Below are 25,878 nucleotides of genomic sequence, written 5' to 3'. Positions count from 1 at the left end.
GCTTGTGCAGAAAAATTCTCAAGTAGGACCACCACTGTATTGAGTGCTTCTGTGTTGAAAGCATTACTTTATAAAAAAAAAAAATCTAGTCGAATAGGCAAGAGAGATATAGAAACAAATCTCAGTGTTCAAAAACTTATGTGCATTCTAGCAACACAAGGTGTCATCAACAGTATCTTCAATATACTAGTGACGGTATATGACTTCATGTTTATCTGTATGTAGAAGATTAATATATTTATTTGCAATATGTTCCCTTAAACAGACAAGATGATTAAAAAATGAGTTCTCACATTCCATGCCTTGATGCAGACTAGACCCTATGTCATGGATCTGTTGCTTTTCTCTGTGTCTATGAACTTGCCTATTTCAATCTTAGGTGTCATTTTTATGGACAACCGTGTACACAGCCAAGTTAAGGCACAGAGGATGAGAAAGGATGGTGACAGTGGCTTGCATTTTCAAGGTTAAGTAAAATCTCCAACAGTTTCATTATTGTGGTTCAGATGAACTCCTCCTGTTCACTTAATCATTGGATGTCCACTAGTTTGTCTTTCCATCTTGAAAACATCTTCCTTTTGAACCTCTGACCTCTCTAATTACCATAGTATTCTCTTTTTCCTTTGTTTTAGGCTAAAACCCTCACCTAGCTTACAACGCTCTCCTTTTCTACTCCATCAGCAGTTTTAAACAACTTTCAAGAATCAAAGCACTTATTTAAGGAGTGTGTGGTGATGGTGGTGATGGGGGGTGGTGGTAGCGCTGAGTGGTTAAATGATCTTTCGTTTTTGCCAATTTAAAACACAATAAAAATTTAATTATGATCGGAGCTCTGAGGAGAACATTTCTTTTTCAGGCAAACATTGTGAAATTAATTGATATGCCACCAGTTGCTGTGGGGTTTGTCCTGGTTGGCTCACATGGAACATAACCACATCATCCAATGGTAGACTGTGGGGAAATAATTTCTGTTCACACTCGGTTCAGTGTTCTCTCTCATTAACAGCCCAGCCTCTAACTACGCATGTCATTTCCTTTAAAAAAAAAAAAAAAAAGTCTGTTGAACGTTTCAAATGTGCAGACTCTTAAGCTGGTGACTCAAATCCCCAGTACTGAATCATCTAGCCAAATATGAGTCAGAGCAATAAGAGCCCTTGCAGACATGTAGCTAACTGAACTTAAGGGAAATATGTAAACTTGTGAACAACTTCTTAGTTATTATGAGATATGGGAGTAAGAGAGAAACAGCACAAGGCTGGTTTCCTGTCTTATCTTTCCTGAACTTAAACATCTATTTGGATGACCTCAGTCCTACCATCATTTTCCTTAAAAGGACCACAGTGACCATGTGTGGCATTTAAACAAAGATTTTATAGACAGCTGCTGTATCTTACTTTATGCTAATTTGCTGTGGATTTTTTTAAAGGCTATTTGGCAATGACAGCCAACACGAGATTAACCATCTCATCAGAATGTGTTTATTTGGCAGTGTATTATCAAAGGAATTCTTTTCCTGAAAGATGAAATGGACATATAAAGCCAAAGGACATAGTTTAAAGTTATTCCCCTCCTCATATAATGGTTCATGTCTATTTGGGTTAATGTTATTATGATCCACCAACCACGAAGCAGAACTTTTTTTGAAAGTTTTAGTTGCTTTATTTTATTGCAAGGTTCTGATGACCATTCATCCAGTAGTATTCCTTCCATCACTGATTGTTTCTGATTCTTTCCCCATTCTTAACCTTGTTGGTGGGTGTTTTTCAGTGTTTCAGTTTGCATTCAGCAGCTCTCTTTTCACTGCCAGTAGTGCAGTTTTATAGGACTGATAAGGAACTAGGAAACAGTGATGAGGCAATAGGGAGATGTTAAAAATGAATGAGGTGCTGGTATAAGCCATAAATAGGCATGTCACAAAACAGACAGGTCGCGTGTCACATGATCATTCTTTGTATCTGTTTCTCCCATACTGATCTAGAGTTTGTTACCTTGTGCTCTTCTCTCAGTAGCTATTGATATGGTATTGAATAACAATTTGAAGAACTGGGTATTTTGATGTCTGAGAAACTATACATCCCAGAAGTAGCTGTTTTGTTATTATTTTCTGCATACTCCTTGTGGCTGAGACTGGAGGCTAAGTGGTTCATGCCTACATCCATTGAAGCATTACAATCATAAGATTGTGTGGTGGTTTGAAAGAACATGGCCTCCAAAGGGAATGGCACTATTAGGAGGTGTGGCTTTGTTGGAGTGGGTGTGGCCTTGTTGAAGGAAGGTGTCACTGTGGAGGTTGGCTTTGAGGTCTCATGTATGCTCAAGCTAAGCCCACTATCTCAGTTTACTTCCTGTTGCCTGCAAGGTGTAGAACTCTCAGCTCCTTCTTCCATGCCGCCATGTCCTGCCATGATGATGATTGACAGAACCTCTGAACTGTAAGCCACTAAATTAAATGTTTTCCTTTATAAGAGTTGTTGTGGCCATGGTGTATCATCATAGCAATACAAACCCTAAGACAGATTATCACATCCACCCACTGCTTTTCTACTCTATAACTACCTGGGGGTATAAGCAGATGGCAAGCTCTGATTCTGCCACCCCCCTCCTGCCTCACTGCAGGATTTTTCCCTCCAAATAAAAGCCTGTGCTGTCTTAAAAAGAATAAAAATTAAAAAGTTTGCCTAATCATATGAAAAATTTGTTGAGAATTCCTGGAATGCAAATTATACATAGCTCTTAAAAGCTTAGGACTAGGAAGCAGAGCAGAGTATTAACATTCAAAAAAAAAAAAAAAGACAAAGCTATATTCACACATGCATTTGACATCCAGTTTTTGCCAGATAGCACTGAGGATTGTGCATGAGTGAGGGTTAGTCACAGATAATCAACAGACTTCTTTCTTTGGAAGAGTTTGCTATTTCTCACCAATGAAGCTTTTGCTGCCCGTCTACCTAGAAGGAAAAATTGACCATTTCCTGTTCTTCAACTCCCTTCCCAGCATGTGGATCCATGCTCCCCTCCAGGAGTTTGTGTAGTTTTTAGATGGGGCTTTGTGTTGCTGTTACCGGTAGAAACGCTAATGATTCATGTTTTTGTGCATGTGATAATTTTGTCCTTGTTCTTAAATGCATCTTCCCGTGAAGGAAACAAGTTGAAAATGGTCTAACTATAAAATGCTGTAGCTAGCCCAAGTATGGAAAAATAATGTCATTGAACTACCTCATCTTTAACAGTTGCATGTAATTCTGGCACATACATTAAAATCAGAGCCACACTTTGTACAAAAAACATTAATAAAATACATGTTTGAGAGCCTGGTATCTTTCTTCTTCTGATGTTGACGGGTTGTTATTTTTACATTTTCTAACTTTGATGCCTATTTCTGGAGAGTGATTATGGCTCAACATGTTATTCATTTGTAACAAATAACTTGATAACTTATCTTCCCTGATATGTTTAAAAAAAAAGAAAAGAAAGAAAGAAAGAAAGGAAGGAAGAAAGAAAGAAAGGAAGGAAGAAAGAAAGAAGAGAGAAAGAAAGAAAAAGCCAGAGTCTTTCAAACGATGACCCAGGAGCCCTGAAAGTCTGGGTGGAAGGGCTCTGAATCTGCCTTAGAAGGCAGTGGTTGGTATCTGGGAACCTGCCAGGCACCCTGCTTTCATGTCTGATGTATTGGACTTTTCTGTCAAAGAGGGCACTTGAATGAGAAGTTCCCCAGTGAGAAAGAGTTTGTCAATCACATAGCAAGTTTCAAGTCCGACAAGGAAAGGAGCCAATATACCCATGGCAGACAACATGTACAAACCTGCAGAGTCCTGTGGTTCAAACTGCAGTGGGAATGATGGGAGAAGGAGACTACCGTGTAGTCCCATGTGGACAGTGGGAGATGCCAACGTAAGAGGCCACGAGGGGGTGGGGGGCTGAGAAGGCTTCCAGAACTTGAGTGATAAAATTCCACAGAATAAGACAACTGAGCTTGCTCCAAGTGTCACACTAAAGAGCAGGAGAAGGGAGTGAGAGTGAGTATCTATATATGATACATTTCAACACAAATATCATGGAGGGCATCACTCTGTAACCAGTGGAAAGTTTTAAACATAAGAGAGAGAGCAGGGAAAGGAGGGTGGGAGAGAGAGAGAGGGAGGGAGGGAGAGAGATTTGAAATGATAAAGGATTCCTTAGACCTCGCTTCACTAGAGAAAGACTGAACTTTCCTTTGTATCAGAAAGAAACTTTTATATCACTTATTTTAAAAAGGGAACGGATGTTCGGCTTACATGTTAGATTGGACAGAGTGTATGTTTTAATTTCAAAGTTGGGTGTGGTAACTAAGAAGAACGTACTGTAAGAAATATTTATCTCTACAGACTTGTTTTACTGTTGGCACAGCTGTTTATTCTTTGGTCCAGAAAGCAACTGCAGAAGACAGCAGTGTTACTTCCCAGGCTGGCTCATAGGCTGCCCAGCAAGTGATGTGTCCTGGAGAACAAAGAAGAGATCGCCATGTGGAAAAGATTTCTCCTTTTTTTTTTTTTAAAGAAAAGACTATTTTCTAAAAATAAAGGCAAAATGGCACATTTTTAGGCATTTCAAAATTAAGAAACAAAGGGTGTGCCTCAATTAAAACAAAACCCAGTGCTCTCAGAAATGAATCCCTAAAATATTATAACTCTAAAAATTCATTATGTGGAACCAGCCTACTCAATCTTTTGCTGTGATAAAAGAAGACATGTGTGTGTCTGTGTATGTGTGGACATTTGACTTTTAATGTGATTAATGATCTGAAACCATAGTGCTTTCATTTCCATGGTATTTTGTTTTGCTCACTGATATAACCAAATGCCCAACAGAAGAACTTGAAGGGAAGGTTTCTTTTGACCTTTCTGGGAGGCATGGTTGTGGGGTGGCTCGGTCCATGGTGGCAGCAATGCTCATATTTTTGTGGGTCAGGAATCAGGGAGAAGCTAGCATGCCTCATAATGGACTTCTGCTGATGACTCACCTCCACTTGCCAGGCCCAAAAGCCTCCCATACAGTCTTGAAGAGAGAACATTCAGACAAATGACCCAATGAAGGACAACTCACATTCAAACCTACATACATGGAGCCTTCTTGTTGATTTCCTTTCATCACTAAGCATTTGAGTGACTGGATATGCTGATGTGTAGGATCTGTGTCTGTGTTCAGGATTTGGAAGAATGATGGGGACTGGCAAATTCACTCAGTTAGTGCTAACCCGGCCAGCCATGGAAGCACCTCTTGGTCATAGTCACCAGTGCGGCTGTGTCTTCTTTTAAAATGTTACTGAGTGTCCATGTCAGAACTTGATGCAGATATTCTGCCCCATCTGTTATGCTTAATTTAAAAATATGTATATGGCTGTAACCTCTAAAACTATAAAACCCAAAGGACCGGGAAAAGGCAAGGGGAAAACAGACTATTTATTGTAGGCTTTAAAGACAAAAGCACAGTTTTCAGAAATTCCTTTGTGATCAGTTCTAACTGCTGCTTGAACAACACTGATTCAGTAAAATGTTTTTTGTTTTGGTCATAATCTCTGGCTTTGAAGCTCTTTGAGCTCTCTCTTTGTTCCTACTGAATGCCCATGCCTGCTGGATCTGCTCCTCAATCAATCGGAGCTCACCTATTCCCTAATGTCTACCCACCATTTTCTCCTGCACAGGGCACAGTAAAGGGATTCTTAGCAGATCTTCCTTGTGTAAACCTTACCTCTAAATTTATCCTCAGTGCAGCCACTGAAGTAATTCCATAAACCTACCTGAGATCACAACGCTTCTAAGACCCCAAACTTCCAGTGGCCCCTGCTTACTCAGAGGGAAAGTCCTTGCCTTCAGGAGCTGGCTTCTGTGACTCTTCCATTCCATTTCTTTTCTTCTCTTCCCCTGACTGGTCCAGCTTCACTAGGATCACTGCTGGGTGGTATGCGAGCACACCAGAGGTACTATTCTCCCAAGGACTATGTATTTTCTGTTCTTTCTTGGAGCAGGTGGATACAAGTTTATCCCTTATTTCATGGTCTCTGTTACATTGCTGACCCACAATTTCTGACTTGAACCCTCCTTCCTGCCTTCTCATCTTTTGTAAAGAAGGGCGTTACCTCTGACATACTGTGTCGTTCACTTACATTTTCTTCCAATTGGCATGGCAGTATAAAAGTTCAAAAATGCCAATATTTCAAATGTTTACAAGTCTGAATACCTGCAGTTTTATGGCTTAGTTCTCAGAAAGTCTATTGCCTTTTTATCTTAAAGTGCTTTGCCTAAAGAGAGAATTGTTTTCTCATCCATTTTATGAGAGATAGAGACCATGTCTTTCCTAAAAGTTGGAACTATGAGATCCAAAAGAAGTCTTTATATCAGAGTTCATGAGGGCAGACACAGGTCTTTCAACTTGCTCTTGAACTTGCACTAGGAGTTAGTCAACAGCAGTGGGAAAGTGAGAGATACACTTGTACATAACATTGGACCAGAGCTATATTACAGTATTACTCAGTGTGACCCTAAGAAACAGCTGTTCTCCCTCACTGGGGAACTTGTTGCAAATGTCGCACCTCACATTCCATGCTAGAACCTTCTGTTGCAGAACCTCTAGGGTAGAAACCAAGCACATTAGGTTGAAAAAGTCCTCCATGTGATTCTCAGCACTATTTACTGTAGCAAACTCTAATTATTAACACTGAGGAGGTTGTTAGAAACAAACTGGACAGGATAAGAAATGCATGCAATTTTAGCACTTTGGTATGGAGGCAGGAAGAGTCAGGGTTCAAAGTCATTCTTAGCGATATAGAAAATTTGAGGCCAGTCTGGGCTACATGGCATACTGTCTCAAGGCCAAGTAAAAACAGGAAAAGGAAGCTGTTATAATTAACAAAGTATTTGAAGTAATTACTTAGTTTTCAAAGTCAAAAAAAAAGAAAGTAGATAATTGCTACTTCTAACACAGTAACAAAAGTTGGATTCTAGGTACATTTTAATTGTCTTATGGGACCCATATATGTTGAACATTTATATAATAATAAAATAATAAGAGAATATTATCAGAGTAATGATAAAATATTAACAAATTTCATGTCTCACTATGGGAAGACAAACTAATGTTGTCATTTTAAATTTATATATGAAACAAACCAAAGTAAGAGCTTACTTCAACTCACCAAATTTGAATGTGGAAGCCAGTTAGAAAATTATTTGTAAGTAATTATGTCTATTTTGCTATAGAAGCTTTTACTGGAGGAAAATATTTATTGACTTTTACCACAGAAATAAACTGTACAGCTAGACTAAGTCCCTCCTGTCAATCATCTTGATAATGGAGTGGAAAAATCAGTGCTTAAAATGGAATCCCATTTTCATTACTCTGGAACTTTGGCCAAGATAGCAAATTTTTCTATGTATGAGGTCGTCATACATAAAATGAGGTTAAGAGAATATGTAGAGACATAGGTTTAGGTAGGTCCACACATTTTGGCATACATCTATTGGAGGATCTATATTAAGATAATAGAGTATAGAATAGTTATTTTAGTTAATATTATACCAGTATAGATACACTATCAAATTTACAGCATAAATTATTATAACATAGGTTATTAATGGAAAGGGTTAGCAAGAACAGATGACTCACTATTTTTCCTTAGGTAAGACAGCATAGAATTTGGGTAAAGTATCTACAGAACTTTGGTTTGTTTTAGACAGAAGAAATTTGAGCTTATCTAAATGTTGATAGAAAAAATTTAGAGAATATAAATACAAATTATGAAAGGGAGGTAGAGGTAATGTCTCAAGTCTTTTCTGGATAAAGTTGGTGCGGATGGGAAGGAAGACTGAAAATTGCTTACTAGTAATACCAGTAGCTTTGTAAATTTGCTGCTAGCAATATGAAAGTGATGGCTTACTGTGGCTGATGAGTTTTTGCAATGAAAGTATATTGACAGATGGGGTGGTTTGGCCCCCATACACTCATGTGTTTGAATGCTTGGCCCAGAGGGAGTGGCACTGATAGGAGGTGTGACCTTGTTGGCATAGGTGTGGCCTTGTTGGAGGAAGTATGTCACTGTGGAGGTGGACTTTGAAATCTCATATGCTTAAGCTACACCCAGTGTGGCACTCAGTCTTTCCTTCTTGATGCCTGTGGATCAAGATGTAGAACTCGATACAGCTGGGATCTCCCGCTCTCTTTCCCTGGACCCTCGCCCTTCATTGCTCCCACTCATGTCCAGGCTGTTCATGTAGATCTCATCCATTTCTCCGTGTCTTTCTTGGGGTCCTGTTTTCCAGGTAGCCTCACTGGTGATGTGAGTAGCAGTCCAGTCATCCTTGTTCCACATCTAGTATCCTCCTATGAGTGAGTACATACCATATTTGTCTTTCTGAGTCTGGGTTACCTCACTCAGGATGATTTTTTTTTAAATCCATCCATTTGCCTGCAAACCTCATGATGTCATTGTTTTTCTCTGCTGAGTAGTATTCCATTGTGTATATGTGCCACAATTTATTTATCCATTCTTCAGTTGAAGGGCATCTAGGTTGTTTCCAGGTTTTGGCTATTACAAACAATGCTGATATGAACATAGCTGAGCAAGTGCTCTTGTGGTATGATTGAACATTTCTTGGGTATATGCCCAAGAGTGGGGAGAACAAGGAATAGGAGACCATGGTAAATGAAGACCACATGAGAAAAGGAAGAAACAAAGTGCTAAAGAGGCCCACAGAAATCCACAAAGATATCCCCACAATAGACTGTTGGTAATGGCCGAGAGACAGCCGAGACTGACCTACTCTGGTGATGGGATGGCCAAACACCCTAATAGTTGTGCCAGAAATCCCATCCAAGGACTGAGGAATCTGGATGCAGAGATCCACGGCTAAGCCCCTGGTGGAGCGCCGGGAGTCTAATTAGCGAGAAAGAGGAGGGTTTATATGAGTGAGAATTGTTGAAACCAAGGTTGGATAAAGCACAGGGACAAATAGCCAAACGAATGGAAACACATGAACTATGAACCAAAGTCTGAGGGGCCCCCCAACTAGATCAGGCCCTCTGAATAGGTGAGGCAGTTGATTGGCTTGATCTGTTTGGAAGGCATCTAGGCAGTGGTACCAGGTCCTGGGCTCATTGCATGAGTTAGCTGTTTGAAACCTGGAACTTATGCAGAGATGCTTGGCTCAATCTGGGAGGAGGGGACTGGACCTGCCTGGACTGAGTCTATCAGGTTGATCTCAGTCCTTGGGGGAGGCCTTGATCTGGAGGAGGTGGAATGGGGGTGGGCTGGGGGGAAGGGGAGGGGGCAGGAAGGGGGAGAACAAGGGAATCTGTGGCTGTTTTTAGAACTGAATAGTATTGTAAAATAAAATAAAATAATAAAAAAAAAGAAAAAGAAAAAAATGTAGAACTCGCAGCTCCTTCTCCAGTACCATGTCTGCCATGCTTCATACCATGATGACAATGGACTAAACATCTTAAAATGTAAACCAGTCCCAATTACATATTTTCCTTTATGGGAGTTGCCATGGTCATAGTGTCTCTTCACAGCAACAGAAACCCAAACTAAGACAAAAGTAATACGAAATTTAAGAACAGGGGCTGAATAGATGACTCAGCAGTCAAGAGCACTTACTGTTCTCTTACAGGAGCTGAGTTTCATCCCTAGTCAGCACAATGCGCAGCTTACAACCACCTGTAGCTCCCACTCCAGGAGATCGAACACCCTATTCTATTCGGGCCTTGATAGGCACCTGAATACATGTTACACACACACACACACACACACACACACACACACACACACACACACACACTAATCTTTTAAAGAATTAGGAATGGTAGTTCTGAAGATTAGGACATGTGACAGAAAGGAGAAGCCAGTGTGGTCATGATTTCAGGTAAAGTTTCTACACTTGAGATTTGGGGAATATTTGTTTCTATTTGTCCTAATTAAATCAACCCCAGAATTGGGTTAAAACTAAAATATATGTGCTTGTGTTTATTTGTAGATAGGGTTCCACTATAGAGGCCAGGCTGGCTTAGAAGTCATAATTCTCCTGCTCCATAACTAGATACATAACACGCAAGACTTTATTTGTAGTTGATATTTACAGATTTTATCATTTAGTGTATTGTTGCATGTTTTGGGGATTAGGAGGAAAGAGGTTCCTATTAGCAATATATTACAATAATTGAAATGCAATCATCACTTCAGGAGTGGAAATGATGCACTCAGCTCCCTCTTGCCTGGTGTAGGGTAAGAAAATAGTTAGAAAACTGAAAAAGGAGATGAAAGTGGAGTTCTCCCAGGGGAGAATGAAGCATATTCCTGCAAGGAAGACAGCTGGGGAGGGGCACACAGCCCTGAGAGAAAGTGCTAGAACCTTGGCAGTGATGACTGAGTAGATAAATGGGGGCAGTGTTGATTCAGATTTTGTAGGTCCTCAGACGGACTTAGGAACTGGATTGCAGCCTCCAGGGAGTGGGATCTGCTGAAGTTGTAGCTGGTAAGACGTGTGCTGTGTTGTGGGGATTTCACTCCAGTTCTTCGTAGAGATGGATTCCGGTGCTGCAAGCACTGCCGGTCTTTTAGGAAGCTATTGAAATAGTGGCCACTGAGCATGTGGAGTTCTGCGTCCAAGAAACCTAAATTTATGTGTTAATTCAAGAACTAATTTTGGTGTGCTTATTAAGTGTCAACTATAAAGCAAGATGGTGTTCAAAACTAAATAGGGTATATGTATATATGTATGTATGTATATATAAGTATATATACATATATATATATATGTGTGTGTGAGAATACATGTATGTATGTATGTATGTATACACATATCTATTACATTTAGTCAAAAAATGTTCTAAAATCAATGACTGAATAAAGTTAAAGACATCACTATCTTTTTCATTACCCATTTTCAATTCTCACCCAGCTTCACGTTTATAATACTATTGTTCAAATATTTCTCTTATCACACACTTATCAGGTTTCCAGCAGGATTTGCCTTTCTTACCAACCAATAACTGATACAAACTGCAAGTGCAGAAGCTGAAAACATCCTACCCCTGCCACCTTTGTGGACACCTCAGAACGAATGTTGTTATGTGGAAACTCAGGGCAGATAAAATACACAAAAATAAAAGCATACATAGTTTAATTTTAAAATGGCCTGTTGATCCCGAAACTGGAAAATCAAGATAATACATTAGTGGAAAGCTTATTAAAGAACACATTTTTAATTAAAATAGAAGCACATCACTTTCTCCCTTCCCCTTCTTCCCCACTCAGCCTTTCCAAAGTTCCCCCTTTCAACTCATCCCATGCCTCAATTCTCAGATTAATAGATTAATAGCATCCCTTTTGATTAGTATTGTTACATACATGTACGTATATGTGCATGAATATGTGTGCATCGTTATATAAACACTCTGTGGGGTCTGGTTTTGTTGATTGTATGTATATGGTTGGTTACCATGGAAAACTTTTATAAAGAACAAACACTTAGTAGGATCAGGGCATGATTAAAGCCATGGAAATACTCCATATATAAAGGACACTTCACTTCATCATATGACATGTTAACAAAAGTCCTCAAAGTATCTCACAAGTCACATTAGCTGGTCAGTGGAGTTAACTTTGAGGCTGGAAAAGTAGTGAAACCATTCCTAGTCTACCAATGAAAACTATATTTAAGAAAGATTAAATGGCATATTCAAGAGTACAGTCTTGATTTTGTTGAATCAGACTGCAATTCAGATTTTGTTACTATGAACTCTGAGCCATAATTTTTATCAAGAGCACTCTATAGATTCAATGCAATCCCCATAAAAATTCCAACACAGTTTTTCACAGATCTTGAAAGAACAATTTTCAGCTTTATATGGAAACACAAGAAAGACTAGGATAGATAAAACAATCATGATTCATAAAAGAACTGCTGGGGGTATCACCATTCTCAACCTTGAATTGTACTACAAAGTTATATTAATAAAAACAGCATAGTGTTGGCATAAAAACAGATTTGTTGATCAATGGAATTGAATTGAGGTCCTAGATATAAATTCATACACTTATGGATGCCTGAGTTTTATAAAGAGGACAGAAATACACTTTGGAAAAACGACAAGCATCTTCAACAAATGGTCCTGGTCAAACTGAACGGCTGCATGTAGAAGAACCCAAGTAAATCCATACTTATCACCCTGTACAAAACTCAATTCAAAATGAATCAATGACATCAATATAAGGCCAGAAACACTGGATCCGAGAGAAGAAAAACTGTGGAACAACCTTGAACTCATTGTCACAGGAATAGGTTTCTGTACAGAACACTATAAGCACTGGCACTAAGAGAATCTTAATAAATTAATGGTGTCTCCTGAAACTGAAAAGCTTCTGTATAGTAAAGGATACTGCCATTCACACAAAGCAGCAGGGTACATAATGGGAAAATATTTTTACAAATTACACATCTATCCTAGAGCTAATATCCAAAATATATGAAGAACTAAAAATAATTGGCCATAAAGAAAACAACCTAATTAAAATGGGGTACACATCTAAAGAGAGAATCCTAGACAGAGGAATGGCTGAGAAGCACTTTAGGAAATGTTCAACATCCTTAGTCAACAGGGAAATGCAAATAAAAACTACCTTGTGATTTCATTTTACACCAGTCAGAATGGCCAAGGTCAACGAAAAAAGTGACAACTCATGCTAGAGAAGATATGGAGCAAGGGGAACACTCCCTCATTGCTGGTGAGAGTACAAACTTGTATAGCCACTCTGGAAATCAGTGTGGCAGTTCCTCAGGAAATGGAGAATAGATCTATCTCAAGATTCAGCTGTATCACTCGTAGGCATATACCCAAATGACTGTATATCCTACTATAGAAATACTTGTTTAATCATGTTCATTGCTGCTCTATTCATAGCAGCCAGAAACAGACTAGATGCCTTTCAAGTGGATAAATGGACAAAGAAAATGTGCTAAATTTACACAGCTCTTATAAAAATGAAATTTGCTGAGTTTTTTGCTCAGCATTTGCTGAATGGAATTAGGAAAAAATAATCCTGAATGAGGTAAGTCAATCCCAAAAGACAAATGTGCTAATTATTTGCTTATATGTAGATGTTAGCTGTTAAACTTTAGATAAGTAAGCTACAATCCATATAACCACAGAGATCAGGAATAGAGTAAAGGACTAGGGGAAGAGTTGGATCACCATAGACAGGAGAATAGAGTAGTCATGGATGTATAGAGATGGGGGTCTGGAATGGGAGGATCAAATGGTAAGGGGGAGAATATGGACAGGGACAGCTAAAACTAAGGGTCATTTGAGGAGTCATACTGAAACCTAATAGTGCAGAAGCTTCCTAAAATACATACATGCATGTAGGTGATCTAAATGGAATTGCTGAAGAATGGGGAGACAGAGCCCCAACTGGATATCTCTCATCACCTAATTCCACTTCTGGGAATGGGTTATTTTTAGCTGAGTTGTTGGCCAAAGGAGTACCCTAGGAACCATAAACAACCCAGGCTATTGGTTGCTTACCACAAACTGCTAGAAGGCCTTGTTGCTGAAGACAACATCTATATAGCTCACTGAACATGAAGTCAAACTGGCGCCTGCCTAGAGCCTTTATCCCAATGGTCTAGTGTTTACAATACTGCAAGGTACTTTGCACACTACCAAAGAAGAAAAATAAGCACCAACCCAGCTACAAACTCTTCTATCTACAATGGTGACCCACCTGCAGGATGTGTTAGTGTCATAGTGGCACAAAGCTTGTGAAACTAATCAACCAATATTTCATCAAACCAATGGGTTTGAGGCCTGTTGTGTGAGGTAGAGCCCATCCCAACACTGCACAAGTGGTTAAGAATCTGAGACTATGTATCCCAGGGATCAAGGGGAAAACCAAATTCTACTGTTTTACCAAAGGAAGATAGCAATAAAATGACTCCTAACAATGTTCTACTTTATCCATAGATCCGTATCTTTTCAGCTATCATTAGAGAAGCTTCCTTATGCAGTAGATATGAACTAAGACAGAAATCTACAGCCAGACAATGTGTAGAGAGTGAGAGAGACCTTCGAACATTCAGGTCTAAAATAGCATGTCTCCATCCATTCCCTCCCCTTGAGGGTTCATGAGACCTTAGGGAAGAGGAGGCAAAAATATTATTAGAGCCAGATTGGATGGAGGACACAGAGTCTGTGGCAGCATGTACAGGGCCTGCACAGGTCTGGGCCTGATGGATGAGGTCCCAGCACTGAGAGTGAATGTGTACACAAGCCCACATCCCTAACACAAATGCTATCTACAGCTGATAACCATTTGCAAATGAAAAATGAGTTTTTCTTCAATGGAATCTCACTGTGTATACAAACCACACTTAAGGGCAGGCCTCATGCATGGAGGTATGTGGCAAACATGAAACAAACTCGGGCATTTTTGGAGGTTCTTTGTCTCACAATGCTTTGTCAGGTTTGTGTGCTTGTTTTTCCTTTTCCTTTTAAGGTCCTTTGGGTGTATAGTATGGTTTCCAGTTTTGTGTTTCTATGAGATCTCTGTGTGTGCGAAGGTGTGCATCTCTGCATCTATGCGTGTTCCCCGAGCTTTCCTTTGGCTCCCTTTCTTCTGTTTGTTTTGTCCTATTCTGTTTTTTTAAAAAATATATTATTATTATTATTTATTTTTCATTATTATTTTAATGAGAAAGGGAAAGAAAGTGTGGATTTGGGTAGATGGGGAGTTGGAGAGGATCTGGGAGGAATTGGGGGAGGGGAAACAGTAATCAGAATATATATTATTTAAAAAGTCCATTTTCAATAAAAAAAATTCTGGGCCATTTTTTTTGCTTGATCACATTTCCTACCTGAGGGAAATAAATAATTGTTTATTCAACTATTCTTTCTCTCATTCTTCACGTGTTTACTTAGCGCATAGGAATACAGAGTCCTGAACTGGGTGCTGTGAAATTTATGGAGTTATAAATCAGACTCTTGCTTCTCAGGGGGCAAGCAAGGGAGGTAAAAGACTTAGTAAGAGCTGTGAAGGAGTGGAAAATCATGCCTAATAAGACAGTTATAGAAAGAATTGTAGAAGGTCCCTGTTAAGATAAATTACTTCTGGCTAAGTAATCATGGGAGACTGTATGAGGAATGTGGTGGTGTTGCTGAATCCTAAGGAGTGTTTGGCATTTGGGCAAACAGTGAAAGGCATGAATTCCACAAGTGAGGCAAAGGGACGGGGAGCAATGAGAGGAGCCCTAGAAACCCTGAGCTGTCCATCCCTTTCTCTGGTGTGGAGAGTTTGAAAGTACAGAGCCTGAAGAAACTCCTTAAAGATGGGGCTAAGGTGTGATTATAGTTTATGTGGGAGGCAGGAAGTACTGAAGAAAGCCTTGAGGACACTGATGGAGCCATACAGTTTAAGCTTAAAATACGTGCTTTACAGATTAGAATGTGATCATGGCCAGCTTATATAACTCCCCTAAAATTTTAATATTCAATCCATAAAATGAGAACATTTGTTAAATATTTTATTAATATTTTCCAATATTGGGTGCGAAGATTAAAAGGCAGGATGCTGGAAAAGAAACAGGCACATGAAAGCCCTTAGAGAAAATTAATTTCTTTTCTCATTTTTGGTACGTTGGGGAACCAAGGGTGCTGTTTGCTGAAGGGGCTGTTGTTATGAGTCTCATGTTTTAGTAAAGCAAATGTATTAGATGAATTGAAGAGAGGGGGGGTAAAGGCTGAAAGATGAGAGGCAGAAAGGTTTCCTTCCTTTTCTTTTAATTACAACAGAGCACATGGAGAAACAGATGCCTCACAGAAACACCACTACTGGGAACATTTAATATCTAGACTGTTAAAAGAACATTTCATCAAACTAATTATATCATAGCAAAATACCCACAGGGTGAGATGAAATCAAAGTCATCTGTAGAATTTTGCTAGAATTCATAGTTCTCAGCCCTCTGCTCCTAGATGCATTTCAACCATCTGGAATAACATTTTAAGAAACTCAACAGTATCTCTTGAACAGATACATATTCAAACAACGAAAGTGTCTAATTGTAAATGAATCTTTGGGGGCCTCATTGAAAATTCAGCATTCTGATCACCAATGTATGCCACTACCCCAACTAACCAACATGTCTGCTCTCAGGTAACCCAACAGTTGGCTAGGACTGGCAGCTGCCTGCTGGATGGCCTTGGCTGCAGGCTCTTCTTTACAGACTGTCTAAGGGAGGTGTGAAAGCCACTCTCCACTTGCTATATTCATCTTCTAAAGGTGAGGTAAGGCTTGAAGGAAATTCTTGTTTATTGACAGATAACTATAGGCATTGATATTTTCACAAATGCCTAAACATTATCTAAATATCTCTGGCAGTATGTAGTAAATTTTTAATAACTGTTATTGAACATTCTCTGTGTATAGAATGCTAGTTACAAATATACTTTTAAACAAGTAGATAGAGTAGGAAGTGTTATGACCTTGATGTTGATGGGAAACGTGTGTGTGTGTGTGTGTGTGTGTGTGTGTGTGTGTGTGTGTGTGTATACACAAGGCCATACAATGAGCTAATTAAATCTGTTCCCCCTAAGCTTCCTCCGTCACTTTATGCTGAGAGTGAGTGACTCTAAAATTCAGTTGCTTTTTCAGGGTTTCCAACACTAGTGTAGTTATAAGTTGATAAATCTCCCAAAGACACACTGTAGCTCTGGAGCCCTTGGCAAGTTCACAGAGAAGTCCTCTGGATTCCTATCCTCTGAGACAAATCAAAAGCCCCAGAGCTCTTGGCTAACTCCACAACTCTGCAGTGTGACCACAGTGGTTCATGATGGACACTAGGAAGTCTCTACTTTATCTATCTGCACAGGGAGTCTGCTGTTAAAGCCAACCTCTTAGAGTCTCTTAAAAAAGCTTTGGAGGGAAAAAATTCATCATGGTTTTGGTGCTCTGTGTTAATCTTCACCATAATTCAAGTCTCCCCAACATATCTGCTGTCACTGATTCTAACCTCTAGACATCTCTCTATCCTCTACTTTTATTCGGCATCCCCTATCCTTACTCTCCAGTCCTTCCAATGAGCCCTCTGTTACTGATAGTTTGCTCTGTAGTAATCCCTTAGCATGACCTTAGCATGGCCCTGGACATTCCTTCTTTTTACTCCTTTCAGCTCACGGCTGGTCCTTTACTCTACTTCACTTCTCAAAGAATCTGAGGCAGGAATAGATAGATAGGCATCTTCTTAGTTCCTCATTACACTTTTGTGTCCCATTTTTTGGTCTTTTTTATTATTAATAATTTTTTTAAATGTATTTCACATACCAACTACAGTTTCCCCTTCCTCATCTCCTCCAGTTCCCTCACTTCACCTCCTTTCTAACCCCCCCCATCCACTCCTCAGAAAGGGTCAGGCCTCTCATGGGAGTCAACAAAGCATGGTATATCAAATTGAAGCAGGACCAAGCTCCTCCTCCCTGCATCAAGGCTGAGCAAGGTGTCCTACCACAGGGAAAAGGTTCCAAATAGCCAGCTCATGCTCCTGGGACAGATCCTGGTCCCACTGCTAGGGGACTCCACAAACAGACTAAGCTACACAAGTGTCACCCACATCTAGAGGGCCTAGGTCAGTCCCATGCAGGCTCCCTAGCTGTTGGTCTAGAGTCCGTAAGCTCAGATCAGCTGTCTCTGTGGGTTTTCCTGTCATGATCTTCACAAACACACACACACACACACACACACACACACACACACACACACTTACCCATGAGATCTCATTTATTTGCCCTTCGCAGAGCAATCCATGTGTCTCTCTCAGAAGACAAACACAGTATGTACTCACTCATAAGTGGGTAGTAGACATAAGGCAAAGGATAACCAGGCTACAACCCACAGCCCCAGAGAAACTAGGTAACAAAATGGGGCCTCATTATACTTCTTAGCAATTGTTGTTTCCCTTCAGAAACTCAACAAAACCAACAGTGGAACAGACCAGACTCACAGTCCTTTAGCTAATTCCAGGCCCGACCCCTTATCCCTCAGACACAGTCAGCACTGGGCTGTGGTGGTATTGTGTTCCCCAAAATATTGTATGCCCTAATAAACTTATCTGGGGTCAGAGAACAGAAAAGCCACTAGATACTTAGGATAGGCAGTGTTAGCACATGCCTTTAATCCTAGTATTCAGAGACAGAAATCCACCTGTTCAAGGATACAGCCAAGCATGGTGACTCACGCCTTTATCTCAGCAAGCGAGCCTTTAATCCCAGGGAGTGATGGTAGAAAGCAGAAAGGTATATAAGGCATGAGGACCAGAAACTAGAAGCTTTGAGCTGGTTAAGCTTTCAGGCTTTGGAGCAGCACAGTTCAGTTGAGATTCATTCTGGATGAGGACTCAGAGGCTTCCAGTCTGAGGAAACAAGATCAGCTGAGAAGTTGGCTAGGCGAGGTTAGCTGTGGCCTGTTCTGTCTCTCTGATCTTCCAGTGTTCACCCCAGTACCTGGCTCCAGGCTTGTTTTATTAATAAAGACTCTAAAGATTCATGCTACACTGGGCCACCTTCACTACGGCTGTTCTCATAATTTTCAATAGTTTAAATGTCCACAGGAATGCAGTATCCAGCACTCTACCCTAACCCCTCAACCTCCTCACTTCCAGAGATCTCACTCTGCCTCACCTCAGCCCTCACTTCTCTATCATTTGTAAACACTGCAGTACTTGGAATTTTGTCCCATTGTGAACTTTTCCAACCACCCTGTCCTGTCCTTTCACTCGGCAATCTACTCACTGAACCCCCATCCATAAACTCAATCCATCGATGTCAGGACATAAATCAATCCATCGATGTCAGAACATAAATCAATCCATCGATGTCAGAACATAAACTCCATGGCTTCTTTTCCTTTCCACATTCAAGCCTACGATCAGTCACTGTGTTCATTTTGGAAATCCCTGATCTGCTTAAATTCAAGTCTGCAATCACAGTGCTTCTCCATGTGGCATCCGACTATGACCATGACTGACCCTGTCAAAACTAAGCCACAATGCTCAGGTGGATTTTCTGGACTGCCAGCCTTTTGACCACATTTTCCTGCTCAGTTCACTTTTTCACTCCCCTAGAAAGCATTTTATATCCAACTTTTTTCAGATGTCTAGATCTTAATTCTCAGTGGGTGATCTCACTTGCCACGTTATTTAGAAAGTAGAATGATTCCAAAGTGAACTTCTTCATATTCCCCTAATCAAATCTTCCAATATCTTTGCACTTTACAACGGTCTTCATTCCTTTTCTAGTGAGTGAAGTGATAAACAACAGCCAAAGGCTTTTTTGAGGAACAGTTAGGAAGACTTACATTCTAGACCAGCGGTTCTCAACCTGTGGCATTGTGACACCTTTTTAAATGAACCTATTATAAGGGTCATAGATCTGATATCCTGCATGTCAGATATTTACATTATAATTCATAACAGTAGTAAAATTACAGTTATGAAGCAGCAATGAAATAATTTATGGTTGGGGAATCACCACAACATGAGGTACTGTATTAAAGGGTCACAGTAATAGGAAGGCTGAGAACCACTGGTCACGACATTAATATTTATCATACAACGATGTCTAAGAGGAGACACCATTGGAGAAAAGGATGGTCGTTAGAACAGAGGAGTCCAGAAATGGACCAAATGTATCAGTTGATGAAGATGATTCTGCAATGCTATGGAGAATATGTGATCTTAAAAGTGCCCCCTGCCCCGTGCGTGCGTGCGTGCATGCGTGCGTGCGTGCGTGCGTGTGTGTGTGCGCGTGTGTGTGTGTATCTGTGTGTGAAGGCACTCATGTGCCACAGCATGCATGCCCATGCCATGCCATGCTCATGGACATCAGAGGATAACTCTTGGGAGTCCTTCAGGACCCAGTTCTCTCCTGCCACCTTGTGGGTTCTGGGGATCAAATTCAGGTTGGCAGGCCAAACAGACAGACAGAGGAAAGTGAGTACTTTGGAACTCTGATTTAATACTACATCAAAAGTTAATTCCAGGTGATCTAAATATAAAAACAGAGCAATAAAAGGTTTAGGAGGAAAAGCTTATTATGGTGCTATGATATAGGCAAGACTATATTAAATAAGCAGAGGAAGGAAAATAACATAAATTGAATTATAATAAAATTAAAACCTAGTCATTAAAAAAACACATTCTTGAGAGAGTGAAAAAGAAAGCCACAGAATGGAATATTAGTGCAGTATAAACAGCTGACAAAGGAGGAGATTACATAAATAATCATCACACTCCATCAAGGAATAAATAGCCACTTAAACAGAAAATGGGAGGAGGATTTGCATAAATACTTATTAAAAGACACTCAACATTATTAGCTATTATGAAAATGCAAATTTTAATCAGGACAGCATACCAGTGTACAATGACCACAAAGTCTAAAATGAAGAGACAATACCACATGTTGGCATAGATGGAGTTTATCACACAGTGACAGTTCAAGCCCAGAAGCAACACTTTGCGAACTGCTGGGTAGTATCTACAAAAGCTGCGCACACATATGCCTATACAGCAGCAATTCTTCTTGATAAATACACAAGAAGAATGCAAAGATATGCTCACCAAAGCATGAACGAGTATGTTTCTGGCAGCATATTCATAATGGTATCAATATTATGTTGGAAACCACCAACATTCTTGATGATAGAATGGATAAACACATTGCAGCATGTTTACACAAAGGAACACTATCCCATAGAGAGATGCAACAAATTACATCAATAGGCAACAATATGGAGAAATCCATGAGTAAAAGCAATGACTTACTATGAGATAAATTCAATTTGGATCACCTGTCTTTCTTTAGGGCTTTAAAAATGTGTGTCTAATGTTTGCAAAGCCAGTAATTCAGAAGCCGTCTTTATGGTCTTCTTAAATAAGTGCTGTTACTTTTCTGGGCTACCACTTCCTTAAGAATAATAATAAAGTTATCTTGAAATTGATTGAACACAGGCAGTCACTATCTCAATTAGCCTTTATGTCATCAGACTAACTATGAACATCCCTTGACCCCACTGCATCATTACCCCTCTTTGACTCTTAGCAAATCTATATGAAACAGGAACAACAACAGCTATATTACAAAACTGTTGTGGGAATTAAAAAGATAATATGTGTAACAGTGATAGCTCCATAGATGCTTGCATTTAATCCAGATGCTTTCAATTCGCCATAAACAGCATTATCATCAGAATAATGGGACATGCTCATAAAAATTATTAGTGATTTCTGGACACACCCCATCACTGCCGAATGGTGTGTAGGTCTGGAGATTTGTATTTTGACTGGCATTTGAGGTGATTCATTCTGCACACTTGAGTTTGAAAGCTACCACCTAGAGATCAGGTTTCTCCAATTGTTCCTCACAGTTTGCAAGTAGCAGTCTGCATGTAAAGACTGCTTTCTCATGGTGACTGATATTCAGTGTTGCCAGAATAGTATAATATAAATTATACAAGGAATTTGTTACAGATCTGTGTAGCATAAAAGAATTTCACATTTTGATTCACCAAAAATATAAAAAGGAGTGTCGTTGTGTAAATGGTATCAAATGTTAATTCAGCTCCAGTCATGAGACTCATCCCAAGTCGTATAAAGATATTTGACTCCTCTCACATTTCACATAACCTACTTCCCTCTTGAAATAATCCATCCCACTGGGACTGTTATTGCTTCCTTCCTTTTTTCTTTAGGGGATGCAGAAAGCACATACATGCTCTCAGAGGCAGGATAAGTACCATATTCTCTGGGCCTGAGGTGTTCATATTAAGCCTGGAACTAGACACCCATGACCACTTTCTTACATCTGTATTCATTTATAGGAAAGTCTCAGGGAAAACTTCAAGTGAGACATCTCCAACTGCTTAACTCAAGTAGAAATCTGTATCAAATCATAGAAGCTATTTGAACTTTTCTGGTCTACAAAACAATTATGCAACTTATTGCACCGGACACAAAATTTTAGTGGGAAGCAACATCTTCCCATTGTAGGAGTGATTGCCTGACAATGCTGAGTCAGCCTTTGGGTAAGGAGGAAAAAAAAAAACAGGAGTTATTTCCATCTTCATTTTCTCCCATCTTATTAGATAAATTTCAAGGTAATGTTAAAGGTAGAATAGATTTTTATCAGTATAAGATGTTTAAGACCAAATGTCCTTATTCAGTGAAAAGCCCTGAACATACTTTATTGTGTAAAGTAAGTTCATCTAATCCAGTTTCATATTTTTTCAACTACTGTTGGCTCTCCTTGCAAATTTAAATTCTATAAATCAGTTGAAGTGTCTTTCTGACATGTTCATTTCATGAGCCAAGGTTAAGGATGGTTGGGAAGAGAGATGAAGAGCTTAATCCTAGGCCACCAGATGGCTTGTTTTCTAGCCAACAATTGCTCCTTTATAAATATCCAATGCTCTTGACTTTATGATGCAATGACTAACATTGAAGGTGACTCTGAAGGACACTAAGACCTTTCTCCTCCTCTTCTGGGTTTGGTTGTGTGTGTTTCTTTTCTCTTTTCTTTCTTTCTTTCTTTCTTTCTTTCTTTCTTTTTCTTTCTTTCTTTCTTTCTTTCTTTCTTTCTTTCTTTCTTTCTTTCTTCTCTCTCTCTCTCTCTCTCTCTCTCTCTCTCTCTCTCTCTCTTTCTTTCTTTTTTACTTTTGAGATAGGATCTCACTTTGTAACTCTGATTGACCAGGAACTCACTGTGTAGACTAGACTGACATTGAACTCACAGAGGTCTGCCTGCCTCTGATTCCTGAATGCTGGGTTTAAATATGTGTGCCACCATGCCCTGCTCTACCTCTTCTTGCTAAGGATGAAAAAATTTTTCTGGTAGTGATGGTAAATTTTGACAGTTTGCTAAGCAGTGGAAATTATGCTGTAAGCAAAAGTCTTTGCAAGACAGAGATTCCTACAAAACACTGTAGTCTTAATTTTTCCAGGCTGGTTACTGGCTACTCTTACAGGATCTAATTCCAAGAACAACTTCACTTGAAGCAAGGGTTCTCTGTCCTGAAAATCACAAGGAGTATAGATTGAAGCCACGAATTGTTTAGGAGAAGCTTGACCCTTGACTCTCTTGCTTTACCTGACTTCCAAACTGAATTTGCACCATGAAAACCAGTTATTATCATGTATAGACTGACAAAGTAAAAACAGGAAAATGTACGAACCCCTTAACAAGAGTAGCTATTTAGCAGACTGCTGACAGCATTAAAAATGTTTCAATCCCATGAGCTATGACACTTACTCAGACTCCTTCCTCAGTTGGGAGAAGCAGCAGCAAATTCCACTGAACTCCACTGCATCTTGAGAACTGTCTTGGCAGTTAGATATGACATCATAATAGAAAAGATCCTGGCAGAGTCACATTCCACCCTCCTCACGTTCTATGTCACCTTTTCTCTGCTTTTGTGGCCTCTGTTCTATCTGTGATGACCTGGGGGTTTGGGTCACACAGTTCGAGATTTTGTAACAAATTAAGAGTTGTAAAGGACACCTTGCCCTGTGGTTTCTGTTCTGATACTTGAAACAAAATGTGAACATGCTTGAGAATCGAAACAGATTTGGAAGCAGCAAACATGGAGTTCTCGGGTTAGTGGATGAATGTAAAAACCCTGACACCATTCAAAAGCTCACAGCTGGCTGTCAGGGAAAGAAAAGGGAGGAGAGTAGGACCTGGCTATTAACACCAATATCGAGGGACTGTACACCTTCATCCATTCATTTTTTTTTCATTCATTGGCTCCCCATACACACACCAATGCTTTCTGTTCCTCCCTTGAATGAGAAAGAAGTTTTAAATAAAGGCTTAAGATGTTTCCAAATAATAAATAGAAGTGGCAACACTTACTTTCCGGTAATAAACTGGCTCCTGGACGGCGTGCAAATAGGCTGGACATAGTAGTTCTCTAGTTTAACTCCTTCCGCTGCGAGTTTGTCAAGAGTGGGCGTCTTTATCTCAGATCCGTGGTAACCCACATCTCTAAATCCCTGATCATCAGCTAAGATGAAAATGAGATGGGGCTGGGAGGTGGCCGTGGAGCCTGGTTCAGATCTCTCTCCGTCTTCCGTTCTCAGGGCCCCCTTTTCTTCTAAACCCTGGCCCCAGGACAGGTAACCATAGGTAAGCAGGCTGAGGACCCAGAAGCCTGCCAGGGCACCCATCACCACTATCTTTCCAGGCCACACCCAGCCTTGAGGAGGTGGCGGAGGCAGAGGCTCCGCGCTGTCCCTGGGGGCCATTCACTCGGGTCCCAGCAGAGACTCCACACAGAGAACCCTGCCCTCTCTGCTGCTGCTGGCACACTCATGCATGCGGAGGGGTAAAGTCAGCTGAAGGGTGCAACGGATTCCTGCTCCCCTCCCAGCTGTCACAACTTCAGTCCTCTGGAGGTGATGGTTTAACCGGTGGATGCTGAAAAAACTAGAAGGGTGCAGGTCCTCTCCATTAGTTCGCACTTTTTCTCTCCTAGCACTTCCCAGCAGCTTCCACAAAAAAAAAAATTTAGTGTCTTCGCTCAAAAGTTCTCACGAAGAAAAAAGAACAAACGAGAGGAACTGATAGCCGCACAGGACAGTGACTTGGGGCTTCACATAGTCCTCTGCTTCGTCGGGGAGTAGGACTGCGCCCATGTGCAGGCAGGCACCAGAGGTGGTGGGACTGGCATCAGTCCAGCGGCCCCGGCACCCGGGAAGCCTTGCCAAGTTGCTCTGAGCGACTCCCTGCTTCTGGATGGATGACAGGCTGAGCCTAGGGGACCTGCTTCTGGCTGGCTGCCTTCCGCACTTTTTGGGGGCTATTTCCCCACCTTCCGCTGTGGGTTAGCCCCTCCAGTCGGCTAAGTGAGAAAAGATCCTGCCCTAGAGCTAGCTGGCCTTCCCACCTCTTAGGCAATTCCGTCTCTGCCCCGCAGCGCTTGGGAACACTCACCGGGTCCTGGCCGGTGACCGCCAGCACACGCGTCCCCTGCGGGTGCTGCAGCTGCCCCTGCGTGAGCTTGGGTGGCTGACTTAGTTCTGGCTTTCTGTGCCTTCTCCCTCTACTCGCCAGGCAGCCCCAGCCCGAGATCCATGCTTGCTGGCTGAGGGCGGGCCCAGGCAGGGGAGGCGCTGGCTCTCCGCCCTCCTTTCTGCTCCAAGAAGGATAGACCCGGGAAGGAAGGGCGGCTTCGCTGCAGGGCGGCTCCCAGGGGTCCCCATTGGGACATCCCTGTGCAAGTCGTCTTTCTGTGGGTCTGCGAATGGAAAGTCCCCTTGCTCATCTCGAAACTTTTGAAGCTACTGGAACCAGGGAGAGGAGAGGAGAATCAACAGATGGCACAGTACACTCTAGGGCTGGGTTTTCTTCATTGCACGCCTCCTCCTTTTTCATCCTTCCCTGACTTTGACATTTCTTCTCTCTTTATTTTTTCTGACAGTCACAGCTACAACATTTAAAGTAATACTTTTTCTATCAACAGTTGAACTTCTCTTTCCTTCTCTTTCTAAGTGAAGATGTAAAGAGTGTAGGGTTCTTTTTTTCCTCTCTCCAAACTTCCAGGACATTTCCCGCCAAGAAGAGAGAGAGAGAGAGAGAGAGAGAGAGAGAGAGAGAGAGAGAGAGAGAGAGAGAGAGAGAAGAGAGAGAGAGAGAGAGAGAGAGAGAGAGAGAAGGGTTACACCCTCAAGACCGGAAGCACATCTGTGTGTATAGTTTTGAGACAGTTTCATGTGCTGACCTGGAACTCCCTGCGTACCTGGGGATGACTCTGAACTTCTGATCCTCCTGCCGCCTCTTCCCCAGATGATAAGATTCCTC

General features: G+C 40.8%; 1 protein-coding gene across 1 annotated transcript in view; it reads right to left on the bottom strand.

Moving 5' to 3' along the window:
- The window catches only part of Arsj (arylsulfatase family member J), a 77,331-nt gene extending 51,888 nt beyond the window's left edge, over window positions 1-25,443 (bottom strand). The window contains exon 1 of the mRNA XM_028856013.2: window positions 23,932-25,443. Within this exon, the coding sequence (XP_028711846.1) occupies window positions 23,932-24,323 (392 nt within the window). The 5' untranslated portion in view covers window positions 24,324-25,443. The remainder of the gene's footprint in view (window positions 1-23,931) is intronic.
- Window positions 25,444-25,878: the final 435 nt, after the last annotated feature.

The sequence above is a fragment of the Peromyscus leucopus genome, chromosome 6 (assembly GCF_004664715.2).
Source record: "Peromyscus leucopus breed LL Stock chromosome 6, UCI_PerLeu_2.1, whole genome shotgun sequence".
Classification (NCBI taxonomy): domain Eukaryota; kingdom Metazoa; phylum Chordata; class Mammalia; order Rodentia; family Cricetidae; genus Peromyscus; species Peromyscus leucopus.
Note: the sequence above shows the minus strand (reverse complement) of the source record. Positions and strands in the feature narration are given on the sequence as shown.